The sequence below is a fragment of the Sciurus carolinensis genome, chromosome 16, assembly GCF_902686445.1.
Source record: "Sciurus carolinensis chromosome 16, mSciCar1.2, whole genome shotgun sequence".
Taxonomy (NCBI): Eukaryota; Metazoa; Chordata; class Mammalia; order Rodentia; family Sciuridae; genus Sciurus; species Sciurus carolinensis.
The window spans coordinates 53414384-53431244 of NC_062228.1; the positions used below are offsets into that span (position 1 = coordinate 53414384).

The window sequence follows — 16861 nt, forward strand, 5'->3', positions numbered from 1 at the left end:
GCAGGGGAGGCAGTGGAGACAGCACAGGGACCGCAGGAGCGAGTGATCCGGGAACAGGACTGGGGGCAGGTGAGGAGTCCCCCAGTCCCAATCTACACCCCTTGCCCTCATCCTCCCTCAAGTCAGCTCTGGGCTTCTCTCTTGCTCTCTCCCTCCCTCTCTAGCCCTTTGTCGCTCTGCCTCGGTGCCTCCAGGCTTTATCCTCTAGCTCTTAGCGTCTCTGTCTCTGTCTCTCGGTCTGTCTAGCCTGTAGGTCATTTTCTTTCTATACGACTGTGTCTTTTTCCATGTTTCTTTCTTTCTTTTTTTCTCTTTGTCTCCTAGCCCACAATTTTGTTTCTTTCTCTGTCCTTTTGGTCTCTGATCTCTTGCTGTGTGTCTCACTATCTCTGTCTCTGGGTCTCTGTATTTCTGACCCCGAGTTTGTCTTTCTGGGTCTCTGTCTGAGATCCCCTTGCTGCTCCCTTTCCCTACAAAGTGTGTGTGCAGGATGGTGGGGATGGGTATTGGGAGTTAGTACAAAGATTTTTTCAGGCATCTGGGACCCTGAAGACCTAAACCCAGGGTCTAAGGCCTCTCTGGTCCCCAATATTTGGATGTTGGGGGAGGGTTGTCCCACTGGCTCTGGGCTTTATCCCCCGGGCATGGGGATATTTCTATATACGGTTGGGTTCCTATCTGCAATTTGAAAATCCTTTTGCCTGGGAGAATGGCAGCTCAGATAGCTGTTTCGAGCTCCCCTCCAGGCCAGGAAGACGGTTTCTATGCCCTCCTCTCCAAGGTGGTCCTCAGGTTCCCGCAGCCTCTAGGTGTAGATCCTGGGTGACACTGACGCTTCTGCCCAGCGCAGCTCTAGGGCAACCGCCCCCTCAGCAAACACCCCTCCCTTCCACCGCCGCTACCCCAGCAACAGTTGGGGGCGGCATAGGAATCACGCCTCGGAACTCGGCCCCACCCACTATCGGGGACCCCGCCCACTCCACACGCCTCTGCCCCGCCCCAAATCCTCCCGCGTGGAGGCAGAAGACAAGGCTGCTGCGTCGTAGTCCCCCTGTATGAATCCCTAAGGCAGGTGGGCCCTGGAGCTGGGAGTTCGAAGGCGGGTGACAGAGATGCTGACTCTACCCTGGGACTCTCCAGGCCAGACTGCCTCTGGGTGACCAGACCCGTCGCCGCCCTCAGGATGCCAAACTCTCCGCCCCTGCGGCTGCTGCTGCTGCTTTGGCTGTGGGGACTGCCGCTCCGGAGGGCGGAGGTGAGGAGGAGACACAGGAGTTCAAAGCTTGGAGGGAGGTCTGGGACTATATTCAGTCTTCCTCCACCTCAAGGAGAGTTTTAAGACCGCCTTTCTTGCCCACACTCCAGCATTGATGGTAGTTTCCAGTTCCCTTCCTCCCGACAGATCCTCCTGATGAAGTTCACCCCTTCTTGGATTTTCTTAAAGGTTTGCAGTCTCCTACAGCAAATCCTTTGGCGACTTCTAGGCAACCCCTGAAACTTCAAAGAGGTTTCTAAGGTCACCCGAGACACCAGCGCAAAACTGGACAGCCCCTCTAGGGTATCTCCGGCCTGGGAGAGGATTGTTTGGGGGGGTCCTCCCTTCTGTCTTCTCGTAGACAGGCTCTGAGGGACAGACGTCGGGGGAGCTGTACCAGCGCTGGGAACGGTACCGCAGGGAGTGCCAGGAGACCTTGGAGGCTGCGGAACCGCCAGCAGGTGTGACCAGCAGGGCTCGGCGCTGGAGGGAGCGCGGGGCCTGAGATGGGTGGGCTTGGGGTGGGCCTAGGACTGACGGGCGGGGTCTGGGGCGGAGTCTAAAAGGGGAGAAACCTGGGATTGGTGTGGGCCGGGTCAGAGACTAGTGGGTGGGACTTGACCTTAGTGGGAGGGGCTTAGGCCTGACTAAGGTGGGCACTGGGTGGGATGCGACCTGGTTAGTCAGAGAAACCTGAGAAGCTTGAAATGGGAGGGGTCTTGGGCGGAGCCTACACTGCAGGGGGCGGGTTTGGTTGGGGTCTGGGAAGGTCCTCTCTAGGTGGGAAGAATCTGGAGACCCGACTTGTTTAGTGAGAGGAGACCAGGGTGGGGTTAGGCGGTTGGGCGGAGTTAGAGCCCTGCGCTGGTCGCACAGTAGGTCCTTTCAGCATCTGGCCCCCACGTTCACCCCCAGGTGTCGCCTGTAATGGGTCCTTCGACATGTACGTTTGCTGGGATTATGCTGCACCCAACGTCACTGCGCGTGCGTCCTGCCCCTGGTACCTGCCTTGGCATCGTCACGGTGAGGTGCTCTCTGGTCCTTTATGCTCAGACACGACTACCCTGCGACTGATCTACGCCCCTTCCTGCTCCTCTCTGTCCCTTACCCCTCTGTCAGGCTTGGTGTCTCCTGTCTGTCTAACCCTGGCTCTCTCGCACAATACCCCTTACCCCTCTCCTCATCTCTCTAAGGACCACCGAGGTTCTTATTGTCTTTCCTCTTTTTGAGCCTGTTTTTGGGCGTCTGTGGTCTTCCTGACTTCACTAGCTATGCAGCTTCGTGCAGTTTATTTAACTACTTTGCATTTCAGCTTCCCCATCTGTGAAATGGTATTAATGATAGTACCACTTTCATAAGCTTGTGTGAATATTAAGCTGATTAACATGTAAATCATGTAAAACTGTGATCATCATCACCACCATCATTTTGACATGCTCTGTTACACAGTTTTTCTCTTTCTCTGTCCTTCAAGCCCCTCTCTTGTTTTCCCACAGTGGCCACAGGCTTTGTTCTCCGCCAGTGTGGTAGTGATGGTCAGTGGGGACCTTGGAGAGACCACACACAATGTGAGGATCCAGAGAAGAATGGTTCCTTTCAGGTGAGAAAAGACAAGGGATTCAGGCTAAGATGTTTAAGGAGAGGTGAAAAGGCACCTCTGGGGCTGGGGAGATAGCTCAGCTGGTAGAGTGCTTGCCTTGCAAGCACAAGGCCCTGAGTTCGATCCCCAGTACCGCAAAAAAAAAAAAAAAAAAAAAAAAAAAGGCACCTCAGGCTGAGCCTGAAGTCCCTTGTACTGTTCAGGGTTTTGGGTTGCAAGGAAGAGACCCAACTCAGACTTAGCTTAAAGGAGAAAACAAAAATACATTGACTTCTGTGATTGAAAAGCACAGTATACAGCAATAGCTTCAGGTTCAGCAAGATCAAGATGCTCAAAATGATATGGTGGGACCCTCTCTGTCTCTCACCATATCGTGCCTGTTTTTCTTTGTGCATGTCTCATCTTTTCTGTGGGTGGAAAAATGGTGGCCCCCACTGGCACCAGGCTCACATCCCACCAACCAAGACACACTGTGGGAAGACTGGGTTTCCTTCTCAATGATCATGTGCCCTCCCTGAATTTACCAGTGTGTGAGCAGGGAGGGGTGTGTGTTAGAAACTGTAATGAGCCCAACCCTGGAGCTGGGGTGGAATCAACCCCACAGAAACAGGGTGGTAGGAGGTGTCTCAAGAGAAAACGGACACACTGGGCAGGAGCAAAGAGGAGAAGAATGATTTTCCCTAAAAAAAACATTGGGGGGGTGGGCTTGAGCACCCCTCTCTAGGCCTGAGTGAAGAGCCAAGTCTTGCTCTCACGCCCTCTTGTCCCCACCAGGACCAAAGGCTGATCTTGGAGCGGCTGCAGGTGGTGTACACCGTCGGCTACTCCTTATCACTGGCCACGCTACTGCTTGCCCTGCTCATCTTGAGTTTCTTCAGGTGGGACCCCTGGCCCTGAGTGGCAGTGGCAGAGACATGGGCCTCAATTTGCCCAATAAGATGTGGAGGTCAGGTTACAGCACATGCCTGTAATCCCAGTGGCTTGGGAGGCTGAAGCAGGAGGATTGCAAGTTCAAAGCCAGCCTCAACAACTTAGTGAGGCCCTAAGCAACTCAGAGAGTCTCTAAATAAATTAAAAACAGGAGGGGGTTGGGGATGTGGCTCAGTGGTTAAGGGACTCTGGGTTCAATCCTAGTACCAAAAAAAAAAAAAGTGGTGGTTGTATAGGTCAGTTCCACTGTGCCACTAGCTTCAAGCCCCCACTGATGGCTCTATGGAAGGGGCTGGTGGGCAGTTAAAGGGACCCTGTGTGACTGAGGAACGCTCTCCAGGGGTTCTCAGAGGGCCTCTTGAATCCCCCAGGCGGCTTCGCTGCACCCGTAACTACATCCACATCAACCTGTTCACGTCCTTCATGCTGCGAGCCGCAGCCATCCTTACCCGAGACCGTCTGCTACCTCCACCTGGCCCCATGCTATGGAATCAGGTGTGCATCCTCCTCCTGTTCTTCCACATGGGAATCTGTCTCTTCTGGTGGGACCAGGAAGTTCTCCATCCATTTACTACCTGTTCCAGGAGCAACAGTTTTTCTCTTGACTCCTCCAAGTACATCTGGAAAGGGACCCTCTCGGCTCAGCCTCCTCCATTGTTCCCATTTATTGGAATTTTCCCGTTCCCTTTTCCTCATTATTGTACCCATCAATGGACTCTTCCACCAGTGAGAGAAATGTCCCTCCTGGAGACGAGCTGGACAGGATGGAAGAAACTAACTGGGCAGGGGGTGGTTGGAAGGTACCAGATTGGAACTAAGAGATGAGTAGAGGACACATCAGTCTGTGGGAGGTTGAGGCAAGAGGATCAAAAGTTCCAGGATAGCCTCAGCATTTAGTGAGGCCCTACGAAACTTAGGAAGACCCTGTCTCAAAATAAAAAATAAAAAGGGGAAAAGGCTGGGAATGTGGCTCAGTGGTTATGAACCCCTGGTTTAAAAAAAAAATGAGATGGGGGAGTCCATAAGCTAGCAGGAAAGTCCAGTTTTCAGAAGGAGCTAGGGTGTCAGAGATCATATTGTGGAGTTACGGGGGGCCTCTGGTGACAAATGGACGATACCAACTGTTATGGTGATCAGAGTGAGAGAGTCCATATAGGGAAAGAGACTAGGGTGAGAGAAGCCAACCAGTACCATCCACGGAGGACATAGAGTGGGAGATCATTGGTGGCAAGAGATGGAGGTGGAGGGGTAACCTGGTGGAAGACGTGGGGACACCCTGCTGCCCTGACTACCCCTACCCTCTAGGCCTTAGCCACCTGCCGCACGGCCCAGACGTTGACCCAGTACTGCGTCGGGGCCAACTACACGTGGTTGCTGGTGGAGGGCGTCTACCTGCACCGGCTCCTGGTGCTCGTGGCAGGCTCCGAGGAGGGCCACTTCTGCGTCTACCTGCTCCTCGGCTGGGGTGAGCCCCGACTCTCTCCCCCACCCAGTCCAGCGCGCCTCGGCTCCCCCACTGCCCAGCTAGTCTACCTCAGGGGGTCTCTTTAGGCTTCTGCCCCTCATCAGGGCAGAAGAATCCCGCGGGTCTTGGGCCTGGCGGGGCCCGTGAGCGCGCTGACAGCTGCGGCCGGGTGGGGGGCGGGGGTCGGGGTCTGCACAGGGGCCCCCGCGCTTTTCGTCATTCCCTGGGTGATCGTCAGGTACCTGTACGAGAACACGCAGTGAGTTACGAGTCTGGGGCGGGGCCTGGGAGGTGGGTGGGGCTTTGAGGGACGTGGGCGGGGAGTAATGGAAGCGTGGGAAACCCGCTTGGGGAGAATGTGGGCGGGATCCAAAGGAAGGGGGACCTTAGAAAGGTTGCGTTTTATTCGCGGCCTCCTGGAAAGGTGGGTGGGGTGGGGCCTTGATAATAATGGGTGGGGTTTTAAAGGAATTGTGTGGGACTTAAGGCTGGTGGGCGGGGCCTGCAGAGTGTACCTGCCCAGATCCGGTGAGTCTAGGATTTTTCTGTCTTAGTTCTACCCTGCATCCCTCAGGTGCTGGGAGCGGAACGATGTCAAGGCCATTTGGTGGATCATACGCACCCCCATCCTCATAACCATCTTGGTATGGCCGCTCCCGCATCCTTCAGGCCAGGCTCAGGGATCCCATTTTGGGAAACGGGGTGCCACCTCCTGCCCTCCGAATGGGGTCATGTCTGGCTCAGCTTCTCTCTTCTCACAGATTAATTTCCTCATCTTTATCCGTATTCTTGGCATCCTTGTGTCCAAGCTGAGGACGCGTCAGATGCGCTGCCCAGACTACCGACTGAGGTGAGACCCAGCCGGAGGGCACCGGGTGCAAGACGGAGTGCAGACCTGAGGACCACTGCCGCCCTCTCTCCCCAGGCTGGCTCGCTCCACGCTGACGCTGGTGCCACTGCTGGGCGTCCACGAAGTGGTGTTTGCTCCAGTGACAGAGGAACAGGCCCGTGGTGCTCTACGCTTGGCCAAGCTCGGCTTTGAGATCTTCCTAAGTTCCTTCCAGGTGCTACAGACTTCCTTCTAGGGCCCTCTTCCCCATCGGGGCACCAGGGCCATAATCATTCTCTGGTGGAGGCCTTGAATGGGGTGTGACGATGGGATTTTGTTCCTTCATTCATTTATGCATGCAACACAGTGCCGAGCTGGAGTAGGGCTATCTTGGGCTTGGGGGAGCCACAGGGGCCAAGGTAGGGGACTGAGTAACCCCAGCAGTACTGCTTCCAGGCAAGAAGCAAGGACAGAGTTGGAACCACACTTAGGTGGTCCCTTCACAACTGCTTTCCAGCTGTGTAGTTCTTGCCTCTAGGTGGGGGCTGGAGCAAGGCAAGTGAGATGTGTTCATTGGAGAATTAGGGAGGTGTTCATTCCAAATTGAAGGCTGCACTTGCTTGCCTTATCCCAGTCTTTACTTCATCAGGCCTCAGTCTTCTCATGCCTAAAATGGGGACAATACCAGTCTCACCTCACAAGGCTGTTTATTCATCATATTCAACAAAAAATTGTTGAACTTTCATACATAGGTCCTAAGCTCTCTCCCAGGCTTATCATGGAGATAAACCAAGAGCCAAATGGTTTCTACCCTCTAGTGGGAAAGACAGATAGTAAACATGCTATATAAATAAAATATACAAACTATTAGGTGGTTATGTATACAGGGGGTGGGGAGGATGGGAAAAGAAAGATGAAGAGTATCCATGGAAAGACGGAGTGGTTGTTTTAGACAGGGGTCAAGGAAGGCCTTCCTAAGAAGGAGACATTGCAGCAGAGACCCAGGAAGGCAGAGGGAGACCCAGGCAGGCAGGTATTTGAGTGAATGTTCCAGGAAGAGAAATACCAGGAGCCAGATCCCTGTCGGGGGAAAGTAGCTGGCATGATGGAGAGAGATCAGGGTACCTGGAGCTCAGGACTCAGAAGCGGAAGAGGCGGGGCGTGAGGATAAAGAAGTGAGAGGCCTCAGAGACCAAATTTCTGAGCCAAACTTCAGTTTGGCCTTTCCTCTTCTAAAATGGGAGAGGGGTGATATGAGTAAGATTTAAATAGGATTGTGGAAAATAATAATAAGATAAGTAATATTTTAATAATAGCTCATATCCAAAATTGAATAAAAAATTTTTGTTTTGGTAGTGGAGATTTAATTCAGGATGCTTTGCCACTGAATTACATTGCCAGCTTTTTTAAAAAAAAATATTTTGAGAAAGGGTCTCACTAAGTTGCTGAGACTGGCCTTGAACTCTCACTCCTCCTGCCTCAGCCTCCCAAGTCACTGGGATCACAGGCATGCACCATCACCCTCAAAAACACATTTTTAGTTAAACTGTTTTGGTGCTGGGGGTTGAAGCAGGACCTGGTACAAGCTAAGCACATGCCCTACCACTGAGCTCCACCCCAGTCCTATGTTGCATTTATTTAAGTTCTTTAAATTCAGATGTAGAACTGGATGGGGTAGTACACATCACGGATCCCAGAGACTCAGGAGGTTGAGAAAGGAGGATCCCAAGTTCGAGGTCAGCGTTAGCAACTTAGTAAGACCCTGTCTCAAAATTAAAAGGGGCTGGGGATGTAGCTCAGTGGTAGAACACCCCTGCGTTCAATAACCAGTAGTGCAAAATAAACAAATGAATAAATAAATTCAGATGTAGAACAGATATACTTATAGAAATAAAAACTATTTATAATTTATTTATAATGGATGCTATATAACAAATTATAAGAAGATTAAGCATCAGTTGGTAGAGTGCTTGCCTTGCAAGTATAAGGCCCTGGGTTCGATCCCCAGCATCCAAAAAAAAAAAAAAAAGATTAAGCAAAAAAAAAAAAAAAAAAAAAAAAGGTTAACTCTGTGCCATATATGTGCAATATTAACTGCCATGGATGCTCCATCTTCCAGATGAAGAAACTGAGGCACGGGGGCGTTAAGTACTTATAAGTGTAGAAGTAGGGAAAGGCTTTAGCCTCCAGGCTGCCCTGTGGCCAGGTCCCCTGTTCTCAATCCCTATTACTCAGCAAACATGCTAGGACAATGGGAGGAGCCAGGAGCCAGTGAGCAGGTGATGGCAAGTCTAGGACCAGAGTGGCGATAGTCGAAGTGCTTTGGGGCGGGACAAGAGTTTGAGCTTATTAGATGGGTGGTTACAACGCCGTGGCCACCTGCGATCTGACCCCAGGCCCTCCTCTCGCAGGGTTTCCTGGTCAGCGTCCTCTACTGCTTCATCAACAAGGAGGTAAGGAGAGGACCGCCCACGCCCTCTGGCGGCAACGCGAGTAACGGCGCCGCCCCTGAGCGCTCTGCCGTTGCAGGTGCAGTTGGAGCTCCGCCGCGGCTGGCAACATTGCCGCCTGCGCTGCAGCCTGGGCAAGGAGCAGCGGCCCCAGCTCTCGGAGCGCGCTTCCCGGGCCCTGCCCTTGGGCTCTGGCCTGGGCGAGATCCCTGTCGGCCGCGCCTTGTCCTCGCGGACGCTGCCAGGGCCTGGGGATGAAGGCAGCCGGGTTTTGGAAAGTTACTGCTAAGTACTGGGAATCCTGTGTCTGTGGTTAGCACGTATTTATTGAGTGCCTACTGTGTACCAGACCGGGTGCAGGGGACGCTGGGGAAATGGGGAAGAAGGGAACAGAAGACAAGGTCCCTACCGTCCTGGAGATCACAACTGAGTGGGGGAAGCTGATCGTGAACATGAAATGTGAAGTTATGCACAGGCTGTGGGATGGTTCATGAAGAGAATTTAGAAGGGGCCTAGGGCTGTCTGGGAGCCCATCTTAAGGAAGTGACATTAAACCATGCTTGAATGCCTGAAAGAGGTTAAGGTGACAACTTTGGAAGGAATTGGAGGACAAGATTTTAGGTAGAAGTAGTAGCATGGGCAAAGGCCTTGGGGCAGGAGGGAGCTTGCCCTGTGGCTGAAGAACAGAAGGCAGAGGCGTGGGAGAGGCATACAGGCCCACAGATGAGGAGTGGAATTGGGATTTTATTCCAGGTGTGTGTTAGCAGGAGTGTTTCCTGGGCTGTTCCAAGTGGCTCCCTTTGTCTGCCCTGTAGGGAAAGAGATTAACAGGGGCAGGTTTGGAAGCCAGAGCCCAGAGGGGTGGCTGGACCAGTACTGAGCCCACAGAAGGGTGAGAAGCAGTTGGATTCTGGAGCTACTGCCAAGGTGGAGAGGATCTGCTGGTGGCTGTCATGAAGAAGTGTGGCAAAGGGTCAAGGAGGGCTCCTGGGAGGGGGGCAGGGGCAGTGAGGAAAGGGGGAGAGTGGGTTCAGGGAGGGGAGAACCAAGAATGCTCTCTAGACATGTGTCGCTGGCAGCGTAAGCCACTGGATTAGGTGGGAAGGTCTGGAGCTCCTGGGACAGCTGAGAGCTGGACACAGTGAGAGGAGATGCAGACACGGGCGATTCAAGGCAGGCCTGAGCTGAAACCGCCTGTCCAGAGCACTGCTAGCTGGGAGAGCATGCGCACCCCACCCTCCTGTGATGGGCGGCCCTGGGAACTGCAAGAACTGGGGGAAGCCGACAGCCTCATCCCGTGGTTGGACCACCAGCACACATGCAGCGCCCTTGCCTCGACCCCCCCTAAAAAACCCATAGATTCAGTTAGGACCCGAGTGCTCCATTTCCCTGGGGTCCCCAGCTCCCATAGCTGAACTTGCAGTCTTTCCAAGCTTATGGCCCTGCTGGACCCCCACCCTACCCTTTTGGGTTTTGGTGGGGTGGGGGCCTCGGGGTAGGGCCCTGGTAAATAAAACATGAGAAACCACTGCCTTTTCTCTTTCGGGGTGGGAGAATCTTCTTGGCCAGGACACAAAGGACAACAATGGAGATGGGCTGCATGGCTTGGTGTGGGACTGTGGGGGTCTTGCTCAACTTCAGCTCTGTGTTGCTACAAGAAAACGTGAGCACCATGCTGCCACGTGCCCCCCGCCTAAAAAAAAGTCCCCAGTTGGTAATGTTACATGTAATCTCCTAATACTTAACTGTTTAAGACATTGTTTGTTGTGGGTTTTTTGGTATTAGGGACTGAACCCAGGGGTACTCAACCACTAAGCCACATTCCCAGCCCCTTTTATTTTGACAGGGTCTTGCCAAGTTGCTGAAGCTGGCTTCAAACTTGCCATCCTCCTGCCTCAGCCTCCCGAGCTGCTAGGATTACGGGTGTGTGCCACTGTGCCTGGCCATATATAAAATTAAAATTACAAGCATATGTGGCATGGAGAGAACAAAGTTGAAGGGACCAGCCTGGTGCACATCTGAAGTCTAGCACTTAATGAGCTGTGTCACTTGGGGAAAACCCCAAATTCTGTTTTTGTTTCTACTTTTGAAAATGGGTAAAGATGACAGTACCTACATCCTAGGGTTGCCTGACTCCACAGGACACTGACTGGTCCAAGGTACGTGATCAAAAACTTGGCCAGTTTGCCTCATGGTACTGCTGCAACTTCTGCTGATTTTCAGCTCCAAAGGAGGTGACTAGAAAGCATTTGGGGCAGCAGGATGGGTGAAGAGATGAGGAAGGAAACTCGGATGCCCAGCAGAGTTCTCAAGACTTCCGTCTCTGATGCCATCTGCAAGGCAGGCAAACCAATTTCCATTTCCCAGTGAGTACAGGAGGGGGATGCGAGGCAGAGATTTTGCTCCTGTACAAGAACCAGACCCCTAGGGTGGCCACCCGAGGTAGCACCACTGCCCCCATTTTCCAGATAAGGATGGTGCAGCTCTATCTTGCTCTGACAGTTAAGGCTGTTTGTAAGGGCAGTTTCCCGGGTTGGATGCAACTTTATCAGTTTTTTGTTGTTGTTTTGCAGTATCGGGGATTGAACCCAGGGCTTCTCTACTACTGAGTGACACTCCCAGTCCTTTTCATTTTGAAACAAGTCTTGCTAAGTTGTTGAGGCTGGCCTCAAACTTGTGATCCTCTTGCCACAGCCTCCCGAGTTGCTGGAACCACGGGTGTTACCATCACGCCCAGCTGCTTTGTTTTCTAATCCTCCACAACAAATAGGGCCTCTCTTTTCTACTGGGTGACCCCAGACAAGTCATTTACCTTCTCTGGGTCTCAGTTGTCTCGTCTATAAAATGAACTCTAACACCTGCCCCATGCTGGCTGCCTCAATGAGTTGTGGAGCACTCAGGAAACGACCTTTATCGATCCTGCATGGCGGCTCTCTCTGCTGCAGGGTCCCTAGCTCTGCCAGTAGGCCCAGAGTAACTCAAGCTGCGCCTTCCACAGTTCAAGAGTGCAGCTGAACATCTCATTTAATCCCGACCTCAGGCCTGCCAACTCCTGCTTCCACCTGCTGTTTGGCCCTGAGGACAGAGACACAAAGATGGGAGACAGAATGCTAATGTGCACGCCAGGGCAAGATGCTTTTCCTTAATCCTCCACAATAAGGCCTCCATTTCCACCTCTACCTCCTTGAGTTTGTCAGAGAATTCCTCTCAAGTTTAAGTATGTTGCAATTTGAGGGGCAGCAGAGCTTGAGACCAGGAGCAGGGCAGGTTTGAGTCAAACCACCACGTCCCAGCTGGATGCCCCCATGAAGTGAGCTGTGTCTCGGCTCCCCTTCTAGAAAACGGAGGACACCTTGGCAGTACTGAGCTTGGCATCCTAACAGTACCTGGTGCTGCCTGCCCCAAGTGCACATCCACTCCTTCACCCTCAGGGGCAGGGTGGAATTCCTGGACACCACTGTCCCTAGCATTATGACATACAGCTGGACACCTGGGGATGACTGCTAATGGGACAGGTGGGAAAAAAGACCAAAAGAAAATTCTGAGGGCTGGGGAGATAGCTCAGTCGGCAGAGTGCTTGCCTTGCAAGCACAAGGCCCTGGGTTCAATCTCCAGCACTGCAAAAAAAAAAAAAAAAAAAAAAAAAGAAAAAAAAAAAAAAAGAAAAAAGAAAATTCTGAGCGAGGTTCTCACTGAGGTTATTTTTGTCGTCCTGTTCATTTCACAGACAGTTCCAGAAGTGAGGCCAGATAGGGCAGAGACAGTAGTTCAGCACCTGCTCAGGGGCTCTGGATCCAGCATTAGCCCCACACCCAGGCGTCCCTCTCCCCCTCCTGAGCCTGCCCACTCACAAGGTCCCAGGAAAAGACAAATACCACTAGGATTAAAAAAACAAAAACAAAAAACAAAAAACAGGACTTTATTATTCCGATCACAAAGAGCAGGTCTTCACAGGACAGGGAAGCAAGTTCTGACAGTGGGAGGGAGCCCCTACTTGCCAGCGATGAGGGGGTTCCGCAGGACCACAATGACGGAGTCCCCACGCAGAAACATCTTGGAGATGTAGCGGTCCTTGTTGACTGGCTTGGATTTCTTCTTGCCCTTGCCACTCTTGGGGACCTCAGTCCACATCTCCTTCACATTCTCCAGCACCATGTTGCAGTGCCTGGTGGGGCAGGGAGTGGGGAAGCAAGAGTGAGGGCGGGGTACTCTAAACGCCCCTCTTCTGCCCAGCCCTGCCGCCCGCCCGCCCGTCCAGCAGCATGGTATGACGGCTGCAGGACAGCTAGGCTTCCAACACCTCTCCACGTTCTTACACCGAGGCTTAACAAAGGACCCTATCCCCCTATGCTTGTTTCCTCTTCTCTGAAATGGAGGCAATCAGGCTACCTTTCTCATAGGGCTGCTGTGAAGATGAGATGAACACAGCCTTTCTGAAAAGCATTCAGAACAGAGCCTGGCACACAGTAGAGGCAGCTCCTCACAGGGGTAACTAAGTATTCGGGAGCAGCAGCAGACGAGCACCTTCCTCTGGAGAACTAGAGGCTCCTGGGGTGCTGACTTGAAGTGGCACCTGATACTTGTGTTCCAGTCCTGTGTTGTACCTGTCCTAATGGAGCTGGGTGGGCACGTGTGATGACAGAATGGACTGGCCCAATCAACAAATGCTTTCTGAATGCAGTCAAAACACACCCCTTGAAACATGACCATCAGGGCAGTGAGTAAACAGACAAAATGCCTGCCCCTTGGTGTGCACTACAGCCAGGTGAACACAGGAAACAAGGGAACAGGGATCCGGAATGTACTGTTAGGTGGTGACAACTAGTATGAAGAGAAATCAGCAGGGGTGTAGCTCAGTGGTGGAGCGTATACCCAGCACCCTGAATTCAATCCCTAGCACACACACACACACACACACAGAAAAAAAAAAAAAAAAAAAAAAAAAACCAGGGAGGGTGGGGAGCTCTGTATGAGAGGTACTGTGAAGTGAAAACGGCAGGGTAGGTTGGGCATGGTGGCACATGCCCAAAATAATAAAAAAGTCCAGCAACAAAAATCCCATTAGTGTAACACATAGACACCCCTTAACTCCACAAAGGATCCCTGAATGTGTATGTCAAACACAGCAGGACAGGGTGGCAGGCCAGTGGGGAACAGAGGGCTGGAAGGCTAATGGAAATGGAGAAGGGGTGGGTGGGGGAGCTCACCTTCATAAGAAAAATAATATCACATAAACCGCTATCATATAAACATTGTTATCACTAGCCTCTAGAGCAGGAACCCAAGGCACAGTGGGATGAAGTGACTCATGGAAGGCCATACATACTGGAAGTGGCAGAGCCTGGGTTTGAGTCCAGGTCTATCTACATCTTTATGCTCCGCATGTGCTGTTCTTGGCCTCATCTGACTCAAAAGGAAACAGCTCAGAGTCAAAGACTTGATCATGGTCACATAACACCTAGCAGCAACAACTTTTTATCAAATTAAGTCTCAAGTTGCTTCAAGGAAAGCACTTCCCAAATGTTAACTACTTAAAGACTGAAAGTTATAGGTTTAATTTATCATGAATTAGGTACCAAACCAAACCTCTCATTCAGAGCTCCCTCCTTTTTTTTTTTGGTGCTGGGGATGCAAAAGATCATTTATCCTTACAACTTTTCAATGAGCAATATTATTATGACATCCATTTTTCAGAAGAGGAAAAAAAAATCACTTGTTCTTCCCTCTGCCTAAAACAAAAAGACCAGCTTACTCCTTCATTTTATTAGGCCTGTTCACATTGCCTCTTCAAACAGGGCCTCTGATTACCCCATGTGAGACCCTTTCCCAAGAGTCCATACTCTTATCTAGTTTTATTTTTCTTCAGAAAAACCATCATCATGTATGACACATGTTTATGTGCCTTCTGTTGGTTTCTCTACTGAGAGCATACACTCCTTGCATACAGGAACCACGTTTGTTTTAGTCACTACTGTGTCTCCAGAGCCTAAAATAGTACCCAAAGTGGATGGATGCTCTAATTATGTAATAACTGCAAAATGATTAAGAGCACTGTGTGCGAAATGCTATACTAGGCACTTTACACGTATTAAAGTCACTGAATCTCTGTACCCGCCAATTACCGTTTTGGTACAGATAAGAAAGTCACTCGCCGAAGGGCACCTGACGGCTACGAGGTAGAGGTGGAACATGAACCTAGGCAGCCTGGCTCCCAGGTACATGTAGTGGGAGGGGCATGGAGAGACAGTCATATGTTGTGATTTTAAGATGCCCCTTTCCCTGCTGTCCCATGGCTTCTGAGAAATCTTTTATTCAGGCTCTTCAGATCAGAGCTGAGGCTGCTTTTCTAGATCTGCACCCGTCTCCCAAGACCCAGGTGCTCACCTGTCAAAGGCCTTCACACGGCCCAGGAGTTTCTTGTTGTTGCGGCAGTTGATGAGCACTTGAGTGTTGTTCTTGACTGACTGTGTGAGTACAGAGAGTGGACCTGTGTTAAATTCCTCCTCCTCCCGCTTCTGTAGCTCCTCTGGGGTCATCTCACTCTTGGGCTTGTTGAGGAGGCTCCTGAAGAGGCAAGTATGGAACCCAGAGGTAAGAAGGGGTTTGGCTGGGAGCATGAGTGCTCATGGCCTTGCCCTAAAACAGTCATCCGCATGCAAGACCTTCTGACTTGGCATCATCACCTGGATGCCTGACAGACATTTCTACCTTTGTCACTCCCAGGCTCAGTTCCAGACTGTCCGACCACCTCAACCTACTCTATCCACAGCACTCCCCATCTCCTGATAATTCCATCCTTCCAGTTCTCTGGGCAAAAACTCTAATGTCTACTTGATTCCTCTCTTTGTCACATCCTACATCAAATCTATATCCAGAATATGACCATTTCTTTCCATGGCCTAAACCTCCATGTCCCATCTCATGGTAAAAGGAAAGCCTAGTTTTCCCAATACCTACATCTGTCCCCTCTCACTCTATTTCCACCACACTGGTCTCCTGGGTGGTCTCTGAAGACAGGAGGCAAACTTTCACTTGAAGATCTGTACATTTGTTTTTCCCTCTGCCTGAAACCCTCAAATAACTATGTAATTCACTTTCTCACTTTCTTCAGGCCTTTGCTCAAATGTTCCTTTTGATAATTATTAAGGTACCGGCATTCCCCACTGTCTTTACTTACTTCTACAGTTCTGATCACTGAACATACCCTATACTCGTTTATTACTCTACTGGGCTGCCTATCCCCATCTCCTCATCTTTGCAGGAACTTTTTCTAGGGAGCAAGAGCCTTTTATTCACTGATGTATCCCAAAGCAGAGCCTGACACAAGAACATTCAATGTAGTGTCTGCTGAATAAATACGCAAAATCATTTCAGTGACTTATTGTAAAAGTCACCCATTTGCAGCTTAAATGATGTGGCTATGTTCCTTACCGCGAATCGTCACTCCTAATAGTTCATACTTCCCTCTCCCAGTTTCTTTATTCTACATAGCTTCTCCTTAAAATTCACTTGAACGAGACTACCTAAGAAAGCACTAGTCCGTTATGTAATAAAGCTGTACCCTTTCCCGAACGCATGATCCGTCAAAGACCCCATGCCGGTTCTCAAACTCATCAGGAGAAAATACGCCACTTTATCCCCTAAGACCTCTGCCTCCGCCCAGGCTCTGCTTATCCGCTCGCACCGTAAATCCGCCAAATCTACACCCTCAACCCCGCACCAGCCGCCTAAACCTAGCCCAGCCTCACATGGTGATAGCTGCGTCCTCTACTCGCTACCGTCTCCGCCGCGTTGCTTCTGCCTCTGAAGAGAGAGGAGAAAGAGAGGAGAGGCGGGACTTCCGCTTCCTGCGGCTCACTTCCGTAGGCGCCTGCGCAAATCAACCATTGGGCAGGGGGCGTGGCCTGTTGCTATGGCGATCCCCGCCAGCGGCGCAGTGATGGAAAACCTCGAATAGTGGCTCGAGACCACTCAGGACTATACGGGACAGATGTTCATGACACTGGAGAGAAGAAAGGGGGTCCGATTCAAATCATTTCGTTGTAGAATGGTATAGATCAAAGGAGGAAAACGACATGCCATTTCCAAATGCCCGCCGACCCTGTCTTCAGAGGCGCGGCCTCTGTGAAGTCAATCCTCTCCTAGCTTCTGGGATAGTGACCGCTTCTTTTCCTTCAGGGACGGTTCCTTGACTTGTCTATGGATCTTTCCGACCCTGCACAACCAATCCCATGCCTCCATCCAGGAGGAGCGTGGACTTGCGCGCCCGTCCCCTGTTTTCCACGATCAAACGCTGCTCATTGGCTTTTCCTCCTCCGCGGGGCGGTCCCTG

General features: G+C 51.4%; 2 protein-coding genes across 3 annotated transcripts; one reads left to right on the plus strand and one right to left on the minus strand.

The window, feature by feature from the left end:
• Nucleotides 1-1183: 1183 nt before the first annotated feature.
• On the plus strand, nucleotides 1184-8818 carry Gipr (gastric inhibitory polypeptide receptor). 2 transcript variants are annotated; one of them, XM_047529718.1, is made up of 13 exons: nucleotides 1184-1255; nucleotides 1617-1716; nucleotides 2171-2278; nucleotides 2752-2855; nucleotides 3630-3733; nucleotides 4157-4280; nucleotides 5091-5250; nucleotides 5449-5509; nucleotides 5825-5894; nucleotides 6012-6100; nucleotides 6176-6314; nucleotides 8491-8532; nucleotides 8609-8818. In XM_047529718.1, the coding sequence occupies exons 1-13, from the start codon at nucleotides 1184-1186 to the stop codon at nucleotides 8816-8818; spliced, it is 1383 nt and encodes a 460-aa protein (XP_047385674.1). The 2 variants fall into 2 exon arrangements, with proteins under 2 accessions (XP_047385674.1, XP_047385676.1); XM_047529720.1 differs by lacking the exon at nucleotides 2171-2278.
• A 3611-nt stretch (nucleotides 8819-12429) lies between these two features.
• Nucleotides 12430-16433, minus strand: Snrpd2 (small nuclear ribonucleoprotein D2 polypeptide). The gene is made up of 3 exons (XM_047529806.1): nucleotides 16278-16433; nucleotides 14914-15093; nucleotides 12430-12694 (listed from the first exon to the last, which is right to left on the minus strand). Coding segments are annotated over exons 1-3 (357 nt in total). The 5' UTR covers nucleotides 16280-16433; the 3' UTR covers nucleotides 12430-12519.
• Nucleotides 16434-16861: the final 428 nt, after the last annotated feature.